Genomic DNA, 18,848 nt, shown 5'->3' with positions numbered 1-18,848 from the left:
AGCATTAATTGGATTATGCTGTGTTTGAAAGGAACTTTTCCTGGTAATAGTTGTGGTCATGACTAAGCCATTGCAACAATAATTCATCTGCATTCCCTTCTGGCTATAATGTTCCTCTCCTTCTGAGAATAGGCAACAATTTTTATGACCGCAAATGCATTTTTCTCTGCATGTGTTTACTTGCACCAGGGCGAGCAATGTTGTGCCTTTTTGGAACTACATACGCACGCATGCAAAACTGCTGACAAGAATCTGTCCGTGCAAACAGGTCGTTTTTGATCTCTGGAACACTGAAGGTATGGGAGAACAAACATTCCAGCGCACAGAACTACAAACAAAAGAGGACAAACCTCCAAGCCTCCACTTCACATTCTCAGAGCTAGAAGAGGAGCGTGTTTCCTTCTCACTCTCAAGTACATTCACAAAATTCTTTTTCACATTGTTGGGTTTACACGTCCCTCCCTCTCTAGCCGGCGGTGGGGGAAGGCTAGCGCGCAGAGCGACGGGACTCTGTTAAAATCATTTCCAAATTCCTGCAATGATGTGTGTCGGGACTGAGGCACATGAAGAATCTATTAGGGGGCCTCTCTATTGCACTCTGGGAAGGTGGCCAACTCAGCCGCCGGACAATGGAAATCCAGCTCAACAATAACATCCTGCCCGGGGGATGGAGGGGGGTGGAAACAGAGAAGGATGCCATTGAGGTCACAGTCTTCTAGTGAGGGTTGTCTTCAAAAGCATGCAGTAAACTCTTGTCTACCTGTAGAGAACAGCAAGCACTTGCTTGGTTCGGATTACATCTGGACAATGGCGGACAAAGTTTTGGGCTCATTTGTGAATTTTAAAAACGAACACTCTGGACCTTCCACCAATAATTCAGAGAAGGAACCGAAAAGCAGTACTGAATTTTTACAGAGGTGCAACTCTTGTTTCATGAACGCATGAAATGCAGCAAACGTGACTTGATTTCTCATGTATATCTGCCAATGTTTCAGAGTTGGCATCCAATAGAAACTGAGGTGGGATGGAATCATTCATACAAACGTATGAAGAAATGCTTCGAGTCTCCCACAGAACAGAAGGGAAGAGAGCTGCTCCATGCACAGAGTTGTAACATAAAACCCACACAAACACACAGGGAGGGGATCCGTCTTTAAAACAAAATTACCCACAACCCCCTGCACTCCTTTATCCAGCATATGAAAGGACTAGGCCAAATGAATGACAAAAAGGAGAGAATGGAAACTGGGGTCAGGTTGGCCCAGAGAGGAGGCCCAAATTCTTCCTCTGAGATTGAAAGAAACGTTCACAGCCACACATCGAGGAAGGTTTAATTATTTCTTTACTGGCTTGAACACACACACACACATACATCAAAATATTACAGCACTCATTCTCACCACACATGAATCACAGTGTTACAAATGTTCAAAACATTACAAACAAAACAAAACATGCACACACACACACACAAAAAGAAAAGAAAAGCAGAAGTCAAAACAAAAGAACATTCGCATCACTCGCTGGAGACACAAGATGAAAAATAAACTTGGTCCACAAACACATCAAAAAAAAGAAAGAAAAGAAAATACAACAGCACTTTTACTCATTCATATACACCTATCCAGTCATTTAACCCCCATGTCATAAATGTTATGACAAATGGTGGGGTAAAACAACTATACATCGTGCAATTTATTTTTGTTACAATGATCTTACCATCACAAGTATTATTCCCCTTTATTAACATCAGGAGGAGAGCACTTCAAATAAGAAAGTGCTCTGAGATATCAGAGTCTATATATCCATATATATACTATATATGTATACACATACACCCGATCACAGAGATACAAACATCTTTGCAAACGTCATGTTATACAATGTAACGCACAAACAGAGACAATATAACCTGGAGCTTTTTATTTTATTTTTATACAATAGTATTTTGTTGTGTTCCTTTTTTCTATTTAGAAAAAATAAAATGTTGACCTGAAGTCAACGAATTAAGAACAGTCATCAGTGCAATATTTTCAACAAGAGTAAAAATATCAAGTTTAAGACAAGCGATGCATATTTGTTCTGCCTATACCAGTCGAATAGATGATCGTGAGAATCAGATCGATTGCATCTCCAGGTGTACGAGGAGTTCCCGGTTGGTTAACCAAGGTAGAGCGACGGGGGGCTGGAAACATCAGCAACGCCACTGGACTGTGGCAAGACATGAGTGCAATCACACACGCTCACACGACTGCATGGGGCTTCTCGCAAAAACAAAGACAAAAAATGTAGATATCCAACTGATACTTGTCCTCATTCACTCACCGTTGGCCATTGTATCAAGAAGAAAAAAATTACATAAAAGCAGCATTGAAACAAACATCAGGTGCCATGACTCTTAAAGGCGGCAGGCAGTCTTTTCTCAACGAATCTGTTGATGTTTCCTGCAACAGAAGTCATAGTCTTCTTCTCAATGTTCATATAGTCCTGCTCAGTAGTAACTATTGGTAAGCCTCAGCTCCTGCAGTTACCCGACCAGGCACTAGGGGGCATACAAGGCTCCACATTTATGTGCAACAAAACTCCCTGCATTTAATAGTCATGCAATGCATTTCACTGTTTGTAACTACAACAGACACCAAAAATGACAATGCAAAAATGAAGCATTCGGCTGAAATAAAACCTACGTATATAATGTCTCAACCACGCTTGGCGAAAGAAAGAAAAAAATGTTTTGAATAACCAATGGATCTTAATTTTGGTTCAAGGAGATAAATTGTCCCGAGTGAAGATTGTAAAACAAAAAAACGAGGATGACAGTAAGAAAACATCAAGTAAAACGACCTACGGGTTCACTAGTGGGTAACTGAGCACAGTTAAGGAGAGCATGTGATAATCGAATACTTTCAAGTCGAGGTAGCGGATGCAGAGAACCAGGATAAAAGTAGAAGGGGATGCATTTTTCCCAGGGAAAAAGGTGTACACGTGGGGGGCCGTGGCGCAGAATCTCCACACGGGACAGTTTAGCCTGTAACGAGTCCGAAGCAGCTTTAGGTCACCCTACATACTTTTACACTTAGGCTATAGTCTTACAAATAACCACAACATAATTTAAACGCATTGTACCTTCATAAATAAAAAGACAAACCCAGCCTGTATTCACAGTGATGACCAGGGTGTTAATTCAAAATACTGAAAGAAGATTATAAAGTGTGTCCCAAAGGTGACTTTCCTGACGTTTTGATACAAAAAAAAAGCGAAAGCAGCGGGTTTTTAGTAACATGTTAACCATAGACAAGGGTCGCACTGGCCTGAAAGCTGTGTGGAAGCCGTCTGCTAGGTGAAGGCAGAGCGCAATAGACTACTTGTAGAGAGAAAAACACAGTAAAGCTATGTGTACAGTACTTAGGAATAAGTCACTTGTTATTTCGAGGACATAATTCAGCACTGGTCACCAATGCCACACCATTTGATTGATGAAACGACTTACGGTTCGTATTAAAAGACAGTGTTTAGCCAAAAACAGAGGATGGCCTTCACACACCTCTTTCAACTATTCCAGCATTCAGCCACAGCATCAAGTGCTATCTCGGTTTCTCCAGGTGGACAGGTCAACAGGTCAAGCCCTGGTAAAGCCACACAGTCCAGATCTGATGACTTCAACATTCGATAAAAAGCTATAGTACCAACGCACATCCCAAACAGCATGCGTTTCAGTTCCTCTCATCGCCAGATCTGACACGGGAAAGAAAAAGGCTACAGCCCTCATTTGGTTTTAAGGTACAAGGGAACTCGAGCTTGGCAGATCAAAACTCTAGGATGAAACGAGCCCGGTCTTTCCGTGTGCTTCTACCGGATCACCGCGCGCCGGAGGAGTACTTGGCCTTGGTGATAAGGTATAACACGATGTCTTGGTGTCCTCCGAAAGCGGCGATGTGCAACGCGCTCCAGCCCTCCCGGTTCGCCAGCCGTATATCGGCTCCGAACTTCACCAGCAGCTTAACGAGCTCCAGATTCCCGTCGATGACCGACTGGTGCAGCGCCGTCTGTCCCTCGGGACCAAACGAATTGACGTTAAACTCGCAGTTGGTCATATTCTGCAGCAGTGAATGGAGCTCTTTCGTGTTGCCTTTCTTCACCGCCTCCTGGAACACTCTCTGCGGCGCCGAGCACGTCGAGATCTCCGCCTGGCTCATGATGCTCTCCGCCGCCTTCACGGTCTCTAGTAACTTACTGGGATATTTGCAGTTGGGCTGGACTAAAACCAGCTTTTGCAAGTGAGACTAGAAATAAGACAAGCGTATATCCCAAAAAAAGGACAAGTAAACGACACACTTGGTGTGTAAATGCAGTCGGTGGCTATATATCCAAAGACCTAGCGAGAAAGTTCAATCATCCACAAAAGTGTTAAGTCTCCGTGTGTGTGAGAGTCTCTCAGTAGCAGCACCAGGTTATGGCAGAATATGGAGTTATTTAGTGTGGGAAGGGAGGCGTGTGAACGGCGGTGTCTCCTGTTAAGCGCATCGAGGGTCGTTAGCTTTTAGACACGTCTGAGGTAACGTTAATTTACCTCAGGAGTGTATCTCTCGCGTCCCGCGGTGGTTTATTTGGCAAGGGTAACTGAAATAAACAGAGAAACTGTTAAAAACACTATTTCATGCCGTCGAGTAGCGGATTCTTAACGTAAACGAGTAAATATGTACTTACTCTTGACGTTTGGACGGGAAGAAGTAACTCAGAAACTGACGCTTGCCCGCTGTTGTTTGTCCGTCGCGCGGTCCCGGTGATTCTCTGCACAGAGCTGCGTTGCCAGGGGGATATTTTAGACGAACTAGTTTGCATAACAATACGTCTGTAGAACCAAGTATTGTGGAATGGGAGGGGCTGGGCGACGCTGATTGGCTGCGGCTCGGCTTGGGGGCGTGTCCCGGGGGGGTACCAAACATCCCACAGTAATAAAACGACTGCGTTTTTGTGTTAATGTGCTCCTATGCGAACCAAATGGTACAGATTCGAGGTGAAAATAATGTTAAAAACAAAAAAAAAGACAGATTGACATAAGATAAAGCTTGGGTTGGGTTTATATTCAGAACCTGATCAAAATGTGGTTACCCTGCCTGGACCACAAAACCAAGGGTCAGTATTTCCAAACAGATGTTTAAGAATAAATAAGGAATCTGGAATATTAGGGTGCAAAAATAGATAAATACATAAATAAAATATTGAGAAAAATTTTTTTTCAAACGAAGTTCTAGCAATGCTTATTACTAATCTAAAATTTAGTTTGGATATATTTACGGTAGGAAATTTACTAAATAGCTTCATTTAACATGATCTGAACTTAGTATCGTAATGATTTTTCTCATAATAAAATCGATAATTTTGACCCATACAATGTAGGTCTATTGTTGGCTGTTGCTACAAATTTACAGGTGCTACTTATGACTGTACTTGTGGCCCAGGGTTACTAGCTATTTTGCCATCATAAACGCAATCAGCAGACAGTTTGGGATCTTGTCTCTAAGTCTAGTTCCCAGTGTAGAAGAAGATATATGTAAAACAAACAAACATTAAATAAATAATCTATTACTATTATTATTTCTTTTTAATACATTTATTTATAGATTGTCCAGTGAATGTTCCAGTTCGATGTCCTAGCTGTCTACACCAAATGGCAATGACTTCTTTATTGACGTTGCTTAAATGTTACACGAAACACCTTTCTCCGAAAGATTATAGACTTTCGGACTGGTGAAGCAGCCATTCCAGCTGTTTTAAGGCAATAACAAAGCCTGTGCGACTTCCTGTCTGCGCGCGTCAACAGAGCTGTGCGTCGCGCTAGGCGTCAAGCGTGCGCGCTGAAGTCGAAGCTAGCTCTGCGCATGCGCGAGGCAGGAAGCGGAGTGACACACATAGCAGCTGCACCGTGGGAACCGGACGAATGCAATTTCTGTGCTGCGCACTCGCCTTTCCTCACACGCCGCAGTTTGGCGTGGAAAGCCACACACACACACACACACACACACTGTATACTGTACAGACGCATCAAACATTTGATCTCCCGAACTGTTTTTTCACTTTATACTATAACCGCTTCGTACGTTATAACCTGCACGTACTTTTTTGGGCAGTGAAGTGACTTTTGTATATGGCCCGGATGTTTGGAGACGCACTGAAAAGCTTTTAAAACTGATTCTGGAATCACAATACCCTATTTAAAATATAATTTAGCATTTAAATCGACAAATACCCGAGACTAGAGCCATTTATTTAGCCAATTCAACGACAACAGCAACCACGTTTTCGTTTTATTATCATTTTCAATAATAAAGTGTTCGTTTATTATTGTCATCGTCTTATTTTCCACAGTTCCTCAACACTGCAGTTTTAAGATGCATCAAATCCAAACAGGTTTCTGAGTGAAAGTATACATTCACAACTGTATTATTGTACTATTCTACATATTAAAGACTCAATTAAATATCTCTGCTTAACTGGTTTGGTTAACCTCTGGCAAAAGTAGTTACTCCGAATGACTTTATTGACACTTCAGATAATCACTCGCCGTCAAATTAAATGTAAGAAATAAAATTGTGTCAGTATATATAGCTCAAGATTCTGCAAGAACTATAAATGTTCACTTATTTCATTGCCCTTTCCACAATAAATATATTTAAAATTAAGAAAGTAAAATGATGTAAGTAGGCCTATGCATCATAATGCAAGTAAAAACATCTATTTTGTTCATACTTTAAATGCAACACTCAGTTTTATACAATAGGCTACATGTGAAAAGGGTCTCTTCTCCATTTATGGGATATTGCTCAGACCTTTTCCCAAAAATTAAAAACTAAAGGGTAAAATTTCACCTCTGCTTTTGATTCGTTCACTAATCCTTGGTTGCGTGTCGGCTGTCAACTTCTCATGTTAACATTCTTTTTGTACATGAAACTAAAAACTCAAAAATAAACCATGTGAAACCAGACTTTTTGCACACTGTGCTAACATGTGGAAGTAATAACTCGTGCACATTATTAATTATTTGTAGTACCTTATCCTAACATGTCTGTTCTCTTCTAACATGCATCCTTCTTTATTATCTCCTGCTGGGAATGTGTGAATATTGAGTTTCAGGAATTCTGTTTTGAGACCGATCTGATTTCAGTTCGCTAACAAATTAGATTTCAGCTGAGTAAAGCATAAAGCAGTTTGCTTTTCTGTGCAAGACGTTCCCATCATTTAAAAGAATGAAGCGGTGTGCACTTGTGAGGTATTTGAACATGTGTGAAACAGAAGTGTTTTATAAGACCTGCCACATCTCAGCACATCTGTTGGCTAATCAGAAAGATGTGTCCGTGCGCTGGCCTTCTGGAAAATTTTTGTTGGGAAAACGGAGGGCCTCTTCCAGTGGCTGGTTATCTCTGAACACGGGAATTTGCACAATTCCTGGTACTCAAATTTGTCTGCATGACCCCACAAAATGTACACTTAAAGGGATAGTTCACCCAAATATGATTTTTTTTCATATGTGTATGGCTTCTTTTTTCCTTCTTCTGCTGAACACAAAAGATATTTTGAAGAATGTTAGTTTTGGTTCCAATTGACTTACATTGTCTGGACAAAAAATAAGTCAAAGGGAACCAAAATTTTTTGGTTACTAACATTCTTCAGAATATCTTTTGTGTTCCACAGAAAAAAAGGCTCGTGTCGTCTTTAAAAGCCAAAAAGGTAAAATTGTTATTGCGCTATCTTTTTTATTTTAGCTGATAAATCAGTAGATAGTGTTCAAAGTGAATACAAAAAGTCCTGTGTCACTTTGGTTGTCAAACATTAGTGGACCATGTTCATATTAATTTGATAAACTACTCCTGTGGTTAGTCTGATTTGTGAACCTGTGTGAACTTGATGAGAACTGACTCAAAATCACCACAACAGCAGATCATAAACGTCACTGCAAAACAGAGTCTGAAAGGTTTCTGAGAAAAGCTGTAGCAACATATGAGAACAGATGACACTTTGTTTCTAATGCAATAATTCACATTTGTACATTTTTGAAGACATTTTTAAGACCAAGTAAGAAAAAATTAAAGAAATTAAATGGAACACTAAATGTTAAATTTTCAAAGTTTGAATAACTTTGCATCTTCTGGTCGCACTGCAAAAAATAAATAAGTATAAAATAAGTGTTCAAGTTTCAAGTGAAAACACCTAAACATCCTAAAAACAAGATGCACGCACTTGAGAACCAAAATGAAAAGTTTTCGAGAAATGTATCAAAAAGATGTGAGTTTATGATCAAAACAAGAACAAGTATCAGCCAACAGGCTCTGAGAAATCAACTTAATTCAATGGAATTTTCATTTCCCAATAACAGATGTTTGTTCTCGTTTTAAACTCATTTCATTTTGTTCAAATTCTCAGAAAACAAGACATCACACAATCATCATTCTGCATCTGAAGTACGCACTTCTCGATTTAAGGATGTTTAGATATTTGTATTTGAAGAAAAAAAAAAAATTGCATAATTTAATGCCATGACTATGAATTTAAGACATTCTGTTCTGTTCTGGCCTTAATCTAGGGCGATTTAAAGATCTTTTCAAGACAGGCCGAAACCCTGCTTTAGAGCTTCAATAAATATTTTTTAAACTATTTTATTCCTTTATCTTTTTTTAAGCACATACCCAACACATATAAACCAAGCCTGAATGGTAATTTAAAGCATCACAGTTCACAGTCAACATCAAAGCAACGAGCCATAACGAGACTCCGGCGAGGTGCCAATCGAGCCGACGCTGAGAATATCATGCGAGCCATTTCAGACGTACAGTACTTAACAGGAAGTGTCCTATTTTCCACCTGGGCCCGGGTCACATTCATCAGAAACCCAAGCTGGAGGCTGGAGAGAGCGAGCCAGCTACAAAAAACTCCTCCCAACGTCATTAAAGATTAATACGTGTCATAAAAACTCTGTGGCATTTAAACCTCCGAATGCAAATTCAGTGGAAATATTTGGTGTTTGGTATCTGCACGGAGGCATTTGGCCTGAAGCGAGGCTCGAAGGGGGAGCTGCTCAAAGATCAGCCAGCCTGCCCCGCGCCTGAGCCAGACAGAGCAGAGGAGGGGGGAGAGAGGCCCCTGAGTCACCGGCCGGGGATTCTGCGGGACAAGCATGACGTCTCAATAGAGGGAGGGCCTTCAGAGTCCAATTCAGCCCCAGTACCACGTGATCAAGGAGCGTGGGAAAGAGGCGAGCTTTTCTTCCCAGCAAAGAAAGAGCCAGTATCGAATAACAGAAGCGCAGAACAGGGCTAGGTAGAGCTCCTACTGCAAGCAGACAAGATTATCTCCGGCAAATGCAAACACGCAGAGCTACGGTTACAGTCAACACTTTGATATTTAGATTCAGGGAGCACACATTTAAAAGAGGACACGGCTCTGTTTGAGCAAGGCTTGATTGAGCTTGGAAGGAGGACTGACTGTATGCAGCCCATCCTGTTATGAACTTGCAATGCATCCTCAAAAACTTGGAACGAAAATAGCGTCTGGCGTGAATTCAGCAGCACTGTCTTTGGGGAACCCAAGCATGTTTTTTTGTAGTTTTGACAGATTTACAAATGGAGATATGACTTAAAGACTAAACATAAACAAGGTTCGTTCTGACAAAAAGAAAGTCAAGAAAATAAAAAAATTTTTTTTAAGAGAGATAATATGGGAAATATTATGATAGGTTGTTTTAGAAAAACAAATAAAGAAAAAATGGCTAAATATGTTGCACAAAAATATTGTGGGAATCGGTTTCATAAAGTGTTGTTAACACAGATTTGTAAACCATTTATGGCATGATGTATATTTTTATGTGTTAAACAAATTTAGATTTTTAAGTTTTTAGATTTAAGTTTTTTAAATAAAATTAAAGTCAGTAAAGTGGCAAAAAAAAGAGTGAAAAATCTTGTCATTTTTGGGGGGTTAATGTATATTATATTGTGTAAAACAAATTTAGATCTTAAATGTAAAGAAAATGTTTATAAATCTTGTGCAAACGTTTAATTAAAATCAAAGTCTTGTCATTTTGTGGGGTTAAACTAAGGTAAATCCCGCGTTTAATAACACTGTGATTAATCTTCATAAAGTGTTATTAAAACACTTATGATTTATAAACAATTTTAGGAGATTTATAAACAATATACGGCATTAAGTATATTATTATAACGTGTAAAACAAATTGAAATCTTTAATTTTTAATTTTTTTTATTCAGTAGAAACATACAAGATTTTGTGCAAAAATGAAAATGAAATGTATTTCTTGTCATTTTGGGGGATTGATGTATAAAGTATATTATTGTGTAAAACAAACTTAAAAAACTTAAATCAAATTTAAAAAAAATAATAAAAAACTGCGGAAAAAGTAAAAAAAATAATAATTTTGTGGGATTAAACCAATGTAAATCCTGTTTTTAATAACAATGTGTGTCCAATCTTTTCATAAAGTGTTGTTAAAACAGTTAACACTTATGATATATGAAAAAAATTGGAGATTTTAGGACATTAATAACATTTTAGTTAAAAACAAAAACAGAGTAACAAATGTCTGAACAAGATAAATGTGCAAAAATGAAAATAAAAGACTTGTGTCATTCTATGGTGTTAGTCCAATATAAATCCTGTTTTAATAACAATTTATGACTAATCATTTCATAAAGTGTTATTAAAAAGTTTTTTTCTTCTGATTTCAGGAGGTTCGTAAACATTTTATAGCATCAAGTATATAATTACATTGTGGAAAACAAATGTACACAGATCAGTTTAACAGTTAATTTTGTTTACAGTGCAAAACACGATTAAACCTTCAAAAAGGTCACTATGACACAGTGTAGCAAATAAAAATACCTCCATAAAAAAAGACTTTTAAAAAATCAGATGCATGAAAAAAAACAAAAACAAAAGCAGGGCAACAGCAAGAGTTCATTACATCTGGAGTTTGTTCGATCTCAAGCTTTTGTCGCCGCATCTTCACTGACGTGCAGGACCTCCTGAAACTGTGACAGGACCCGGTCAAAGTGGGTCCCCTCCCAGAACACCTTTCCACAGCCGGTGCAGATGAAGTACACTGGAATCCGGGGCAGGAGGCCTGGGGGCACCGTCTCCAGCTGAACTTCAGCTCCGCTGGGGAATCTGAAGATCTGGGGGTCCAGGGCGGTACGTGGGGCCCAGCGGCAGTGAGGGGTGAACTCGGGGCCCTCTGGGGGCCTCCCGCTATTGTACTCCACTTGTGTTTCATCCTGCGGCTCGCAGTCATCCCGCTTACACACAATGTCTTGAAGAAGACCTTTTAAGAGACAGAAAAGGCAAACAAAAGCAAGGCAGAAGTTATGTTAAATGCTCCTGCTGGAGAAACAAAGGATTAACGCAAAATACTGTTAAAATTAAATGCTAATTAAAATGAAAAAGTAAAAATGGTGGAAAACCAGTACAGTAGCTATCCATTTAAATATGTGCTGTATTGACATGGGGAACAAATGGAAAAGCAGCAGCAACCTCTCTCTTTCATCATGCGGGTCATATCCTCTCGGGACAGCTTCATGTACTCGTTACAGTTACAGGCCTAGACAAAGGTGACAGAAGAGACACATTCGTATGTAATAAAACATGAGGAGACCAAGTAAATACATTCAGCAGCGAGATGTTATATTTATTGATATATAATACAGGCAGTATATACACATAACTGCTAAATAACTTTAATACCGTTTATAGCCAACTTAATATCTATTTTTGGTGATAATTTAGAGTTATCATCAAAACTTCAAAATAACTACTCCTGTTGTGGTAAATATAAGTTCACACATATATGCCACACTTGATTTTTCTTGACTATATGATCCGATCTATCCATTACCAGCATATCAAAATAGCAAAACATATTCATACATGTAATAGGGTTCAAATGTTTGGGGTGAATCTTTTAAAAGTCTGTTAAAATGTCTGGTAGCACTTTAGTATAGGGTCCAGTTCACACTGATAACTAGCTGCTTATTAGCATGTCTATTATTAACATATTGGCTGTTTATTGGTGCTTATAAAGTACATATAATGCATGACATCCATAATCCTACCCAATACCCTAAACTTAACAACTACCTTACAAACTATTAATAAGCAGCAAATAAGGAGTTAATTGAGGCAAAAGTCATAGTTAATGGTTAGTTAATAGTGAGAATTGGACCCTAAAATAAAGTGTGACCAAATGCCATTTATTAATACATAATTTTTCCAGTCTTCACTCTTCAGTGTCACATGATCCTTCAGTAATCATAATAATATGCAGATTCGCAGCTCAGAAAACATTTATTCACGTTGAAAACAGACGTGCTGCTTCATATACAGTACGTGGAAACTGACAGATGTTTTCTTTGAACTTAATAAATAAATGTCATTTTTGATCAAATTAATGTGTTCTTGCAGAATAAAAATATTATTTTCTTTAGAAATAAATCCTGCTGACCCCAAACATTTGAACTGTACTGTATATACACAGCAGTAATGATAGGTTCCTAACTATAGATTTCAAATAGTTTAACAGCTCTCTCATGCACACACACACACACACACACACACAAGCCCAAATGCAGACACGCAGGGGTCCAGTGACGCAGGCTAGGTGTTAGGTTAGACGTTTTCGCCGCCTCTCTTGATTTCACACCTCGGTGTGGCTTCTGTCTCATAATAGCGAGGGACCGATTCCCACCCTTACAGACAACACACAGGCGCTAAAAGCCTCGTCACTGAGCTCAGCAACACTAGCCAGACTGAGACTAACACCTTAACATGTCACTGACAACTCATCAGACTGGAATGCTTCTCACAAACTGAAACTGAAATCATAAGACTGCTCGCTTTAAAGGAAGAGGGACATTTTCTCACACTTACTCGCTCATGCTTTCATCGCTTCTAAAGGTGTCAATCTGGAAGTAAACCATTTCGTAACAGTACATGACTGTCCGGTCCCACCAAGGACTAAAATATAAGTCTACATAACTCATATGCTATATTCCAGAAAGGTTTCTGTGACGAAAAGAGACAAATTCAAGTTTACAGCTATCATATGACTGAAGAAGCCTTAAAACACAGAGCAGCACCAACACAAATTTTCTCATTTTAAATATAGAATATGAGTTTGGAACAATGTGAAGATAAATACATGTTAATAAATACACACTAACGACCAAAATATTTGGAATGTTTTAAATATTTTTTGAAAGAAATCAAAAAATACCTTTATCTGGCCTCAATTACAGCAAAAACAGTAATATTGTGAAATATAATTACATTTTAAAAATAACTGTTTTCTATTTGTATATATGGTAAAATGTGATTTATTTTTTGTGATCAAAGCTGTATTTTCAGCATCATTACTGCAGTCTTCAGTGTCACATGATCTTCAGAAATCATTTTAATATGATGATATGATGCTCAAGAAACTAAATATTCAGCAAGGAAACATTAAATTGATCAAAAGTGATGATATGTTACAAAATATTTATATTTTAAATAAATGCTGTTCTTTTAACAGGTGAAAAAAGCACCAATATTAATTCATTATTACTATGATTATTATGTTAATTCATAATCAAATCAGCATATTATTACTATTTCTGGAGGATCACAATGATGCTGAAATCTCAGCTTTAAAAACACATGAATAAATTACATTTCAAACAAAAAAAAAAATTTCATTGTAATAAAATTTGACAATATTAGGATTTTTGCAGTATTTCTAATAAAAACAAATTGAAGCTTTGATGAACATATGAAAAATTTTACAAAACATCCTAATTCCAAACTTTTGACAGGTAGTGTGTATGCTATTAATAAACATTCAGATTTAATACTGAATCCATTCAGAATTCAGTTTAAACTACATATGATTTTGCATACGCATACACACACACAAGGTGCTATGAAAGGCATGTTGTGTATGTGTGTGTATGTGTGTGTGTGTGTCCCCTTTGCAAACCCTGTCTGCTCACTCTCACGCTCTCTCCAAACCACCTTGAGTGATCTCTTCCCACACACTGCGCTGGCTGAGCCGCGCAAAACACACCGGCAACTATTTACCCAACTCCTGAGTTTCCCAGGCAAGAGCAAGTCCAAACCTGCTCCGCCAACTCTTCACACTCACACTCTTTGTGTTTGCCTCCAAAACCACATGTGCGAGTTTTGCTTCGAAACCAGACCAAACCCTATGGCAAATATGTCACATGTGACCCTGGAGCACAAAACCAGTCTCAGGTCTCTGGGGTATATTTGTAGCAATGGCCAAAAATACACTGTATGGGTCAAAATTACAGATTTTTGATTCGTAATATGCATTGCTAAGGACTTCATTTGGACAATTTTCTCACATTTAGATTATTCTGCTCCCTCAGATTCCAGATTTTCAAATATTGTCGTATCATAACAAACCATACATCAATGGAAAGATTATTTATTCAGTTTTCGGATTACGTATAAACTGACACTTAATACTGGTTTTGTGATCCGGGGTCACATATGTGCTGCTGCTACGATCTGCTCTCAGTCACATTTCTGTACAACATACTGTTATTAGGTAGGCATCACTAGTGCATACTTCAGTGTGATGCTGATTCTGAGTGGCTGATTAAAATCCCCCAGTCGATTCAGAAAACAACTGATGAAGAGATATATTCTATGGCAGCTGGTTAGGACATGCTTTGGAAACTCTGGAGTGTTTAACTCGTCCTGCTCCGTTTGTGGTATGGACGTGACTGAATGTGGTCTGGAAAAAGAAATGAATACTTGAAAATCTTGCAAGTTTTTGAGAAGAGATTAAGGCTACACGCATACTTAATAAAACTAACATTGCAGTGTGACTTGCTGTGATTTAATTACATAAATATATGCACTGCAAGTTTCAGAGTGACTCTAACGTTATAATTTGCATCTGGGAATGGCTTTATGAAGCTTTATAGGCCTTTCTGAAGTTTGCAGAAAAATCTAAATTGTTTAACTATTTAAAAATAAAAAAATTACAACTGCTATAAATATTAGTAGTGTAATTTTACAGCTGTACTGATAAATATATATTTTTTTATTTCACAGAGAAATTAAGATATAAATAATATTGCAATTCTATAGTTGTATTGTGAAAAATAATTTTCTTTTACGGTGAAATATTAGAATACTAATATTTATTTTGTTAAATAATTGTATTTCATATATAATACTTCCATTTAGTAATCATTTCTATGTAATCATTTCTACTATATTATAGTCATACTGATATATAAATCACAAAAATATATAATTAAAAAAACTCTATAGTTTAACTTGTGAAAGTACTATTGCCATAAGAACTAGTATTGTAATTTTATATATTTCTTTTATAGTGCAGTATTACAATAATAATATTTTTTTAAATATTGTTTCTGAGTTGTATTTTGTGTTTTAATTAATTGTTTCATTAAGTACTAATAATATATACAATAATTGATATAGTAGTACTTACACATAAATCACAAAACTATTTTCACAATCAAAAAGCTCACTGGTTTCAATTTTGAAAATAAAGAATTTAGGACGGCATGAATATTAATAATGTAATTTTACAGTGGTATTTAAAAACAGCAGCAACAACAAAAATGACAACAAAAAGCAAGTGAAATACTACAATAATAATATTTATTTTGTTTCATAATATTTAGTAATAATAAATAGTATAATTATAGTCATACTAATATATAAATCACAAAAAAAAAATATTAGCAAAAAGCTTAAAAGTTTAACTTTTGAAAATCAAGAAATTAAGATTAATATTAAAGACAAATATTAGTATTGTCTACAGTAAATTATTTTATTTTACAATTAAATATTACAATAGTAATATCCGTTTTGTTTTAGCATTATTATTTTATATTTAATACTTCTATTTAGTAATAATGAAGCAATTAAGATAAATATTAAAGATAAAGATAAATAAAGATAAATATTAAAGATAAATATTAGTATAGTCTACAATTGTATAGTGAAATTAAATTATTTAAATTTACTGTGAAATATTACAATAGTAACACACACACACACATACACACACACATATATTTACCATTTTATTTCATATTTAATACTTCTATTTAGTAATAATAACCACTGCTATAATTATAGTCATACCGATATATAAATCACGAAAAATATTTGTATAATTAATTTTTTGGGGCCAAATTGTGCAGCTCTACAAACATAAAGCCGCAACAAACCCAGAGCTTTTTAAGTTTGCGCTTTGATTTTCCTGGTCAGTGATTAAACAGGGAAATATCCCATAAAACTACATTTTTTTGCAAGATGCCAAGAGCATCAACAGCACAGCAATTCCTGGCATCTAAATAACACGCAAGCATGCAATATCTGGAGCTCGCCTTCATCAGTTCTTCAGAAAACGTAGTTACTAGGTTAGTCACAGAGCTTGTGTTGTTGTGCCTCAGGTAAAGACGGTGCAGGAGTTGACTGGTAACTGTATGCACAGCGCGGTGTTGAGTATTTGTTCCAGACACTGAGCTTCAGACAAGCTGAACATTTCCAATTAGAGAGCCGAGCTCAGAGATGGAGAGCTGGGGGAGGGGAGCAGAGGGACATGTTCAGTTGGACTCGCACACACTCCGTCCCCCCCACCCTCTCACTGCTGCTCCCATGGGAAAATCCTGCACTGCATTCAGACGGGCGGCTGGTGCTGTGGCTGGGTCACGTGACGGAGTCTGACCAATCAGAGGAGGCTGTTATGATTCAAACAGAAGCAGAGGCAGGTAAGCGTGGGAACAGATTCCTGACCTGCCGGCACAGCAAACCTCACCGTTTGTTTGACACAGTTGTTGCAGGCATGGGCGGCCAATAACAAGATCGCAAGCTTCTTGAGGAATGTAGATAGCGTTTTGTGGGAAAGCAAATTGTGGTTGGCATTGGGCAATTTGTTTCTAACGGACAGATTTTACAATAAGGTTCCATCTGTTAACATTAGTTAACTAGCTATTAAATACATTAATAAGTTATTAACTAACAATTAAAAATACTTCACAAACATTTAATCTTTTTCGTTACTGCCAATTTTTAAATTCGCTAAATACATTATTTAAAAGAAATTCTGAATCTATTAATATTAATACGATTTGAGCTTACATTAACAATGAGCTGTATTTCTATTAATTGACAAACAAAAATTATTAAATACTGGAACAAACATATTACCCATTGTTAGGAAATATTACTTAATCCATTAACCAATGTTAACTAACTTTAATGTAAAGCATTAGCAATTATTTTTAAATCACTTCAACTGAACCAATATTATTCGTTTTCTTTTTATATTTATTAGTGCTGTCAAGTGATAAATTGCAATTAATTGTGATTAATCGCTTCCAAAATAAACGTTTTTGTTTACATAATGTATGTTTACTGTGTATATTTATTATGTATAAAAGAATACACACTCATAAAGTAATTTATTTTGAAAATTATGTATATACATTTATATATTCATATACTTTATATAAAATATGTATATTATATAACCTATATGATATATTATATTCATATAATATAAATATATTTAATATATAATAAAAACCATTATTAAATATATTCATGCATGTGTTTGTAATTATATATGCATAAATATACACAGAACACATTCATATATTGTGTAAACAAAAACTTTTAAAAATTGCGATTAATCGTTGCGATTAATCGTTTGACAGCACTAATATATACAGTATATATATATATAAAATTACATTCATCAAATCAATCCAAAACAAACTCAAATTCGGAGTACAATAAAAAGTATCAAAGGAAGGAAATACTACCAAAATTGAAAAAAAAAAAAAATAAAATAATGATAATAAATGACGAAGAACTATACTATAATATAATATCGCAGACTTACAAGTGTATTACCCCCACCTATCTCTCAAGTTGACACTCCTAATTAAGATTGTAGACAGAGTGTCAGTGGTCCATTTGAGAGATAGGTGGCGGTAATGCACTTGTAAGTCTGCAATCCGCCATAAAGCAAGAAGAAGAAGATGCCTCACCACCTGCTGCTGAGAACACACTCAGGAGAGTTATAACAGTTCGGACATTGTGTGCTTCAGAAGTAAAAAACTATATAAATACTGTTCAGTTTCTTGCACAAACCCATTTTGTGTCTTTATATATCAATGTATCGTCACAAGCCGAAGGGTTTAATTTGTTTTTGTTTGTGTATGTTTATTCCTTTAGTTTTATTCTAAGTACTGCATTTTCTTTACTCGTCTAATTTTTGGATTTGTTTTTGCAATCAATTCATGGCCAATACGGCTTTTGTGTAGCTACTGATTTCTTTGTTCAAATCTATTACACAACAAAAAATGATCTAGAAAAACTGAGCAACCAAAAACTCTGTAAAAAGTTGGTCTCAGCGCCATTCACTTAATGCCTCATCTGTGGTCATTCTAGACACACATTAATACTGAATGAGAAGTATGTTAGATGCAGATTTTTGCTATGCACAAACAGTAATCATTACAGACTAACTAAAACTGAAAACATGAAGAAGCATTATAGGACCCCTTTAACTACTTAAGTTTGGGAAGTAGTTTCCGTCACACTGGTATATGCTATACACTGGAATTCAAAAAGAAGAAAAAGAACATTTCAGTTCTATTAGAGACTGCTCGTTTACTTGAGGCATTAGCAGAAAGCTCATCAGGCCTGACCTCTCTTTCTCTCGTGACCCTGCCTGGAGGTGTTTTAGATTAGTGTTGTTGTCAGTGCTAATGGCCCGTTCACTGCCCAGA

At 36.7% G+C, this 18,848-nt stretch overlaps 2 protein-coding genes across 2 annotated transcripts in view; both read right to left on the bottom strand.

Moving 5' to 3' along the window:
* Window positions 1-1,324: 1,324 nt before the first annotated feature.
* On the bottom strand, window positions 1,325-4,874 carry LOC127966693 (notch-regulated ankyrin repeat-containing protein A). Its single transcript, XM_052567869.1, has 2 exons — window positions 4,708-4,874; window positions 1,325-4,620 (listed from the first exon to the last, which is right to left on the bottom strand). Exon 2 carries the CDS (start codon window positions 4,194-4,196, stop codon window positions 3,858-3,860), a length of 339 nt encoding a protein of 112 aa, XP_052423829.1. The 5' UTR covers window positions 4,197-4,620; window positions 4,708-4,874; the 3' UTR covers window positions 1,325-3,857.
* Window positions 4,875-10,434: 5,560 nt separating this feature from the next.
* Window positions 10,435-18,848, bottom strand: part of LOC127966545 (exonuclease mut-7 homolog) — a 60,090-nt gene continuing 51,676 nt past the window's right edge. The window contains exons 19-20 of the mRNA XM_052567599.1: window positions 11,539-11,605; window positions 10,435-11,329 (exon numbers count right to left, since the gene is read on the bottom strand). Coding sequence (XP_052423559.1) covers window positions 10,992-11,329; window positions 11,539-11,605 — 405 coding nt within the window. The 3' untranslated portion in view covers window positions 10,435-10,991. The remainder of the gene's footprint in view (window positions 11,330-11,538; window positions 11,606-18,848) is intronic.

Source organism: Carassius gibelio, chromosome B10, assembly GCF_023724105.1.
Source record: "Carassius gibelio isolate Cgi1373 ecotype wild population from Czech Republic chromosome B10, carGib1.2-hapl.c, whole genome shotgun sequence".
Taxonomy (NCBI): domain Eukaryota; kingdom Metazoa; phylum Chordata; class Actinopteri; order Cypriniformes; family Cyprinidae; genus Carassius; species Carassius gibelio.
This window is presented reverse-complemented; position numbering and strand designations above follow the sequence as displayed.

Bases quoted from the DNA above. Each gene is read 5' to 3' on its own strand.
- LOC127966693 (XM_052567869.1), bottom strand. From the start codon at position 4,196: ATGAGCCAGGCGGAGATCTCGACGTGCTCGGCGCCGCAGAGAGTGTTC.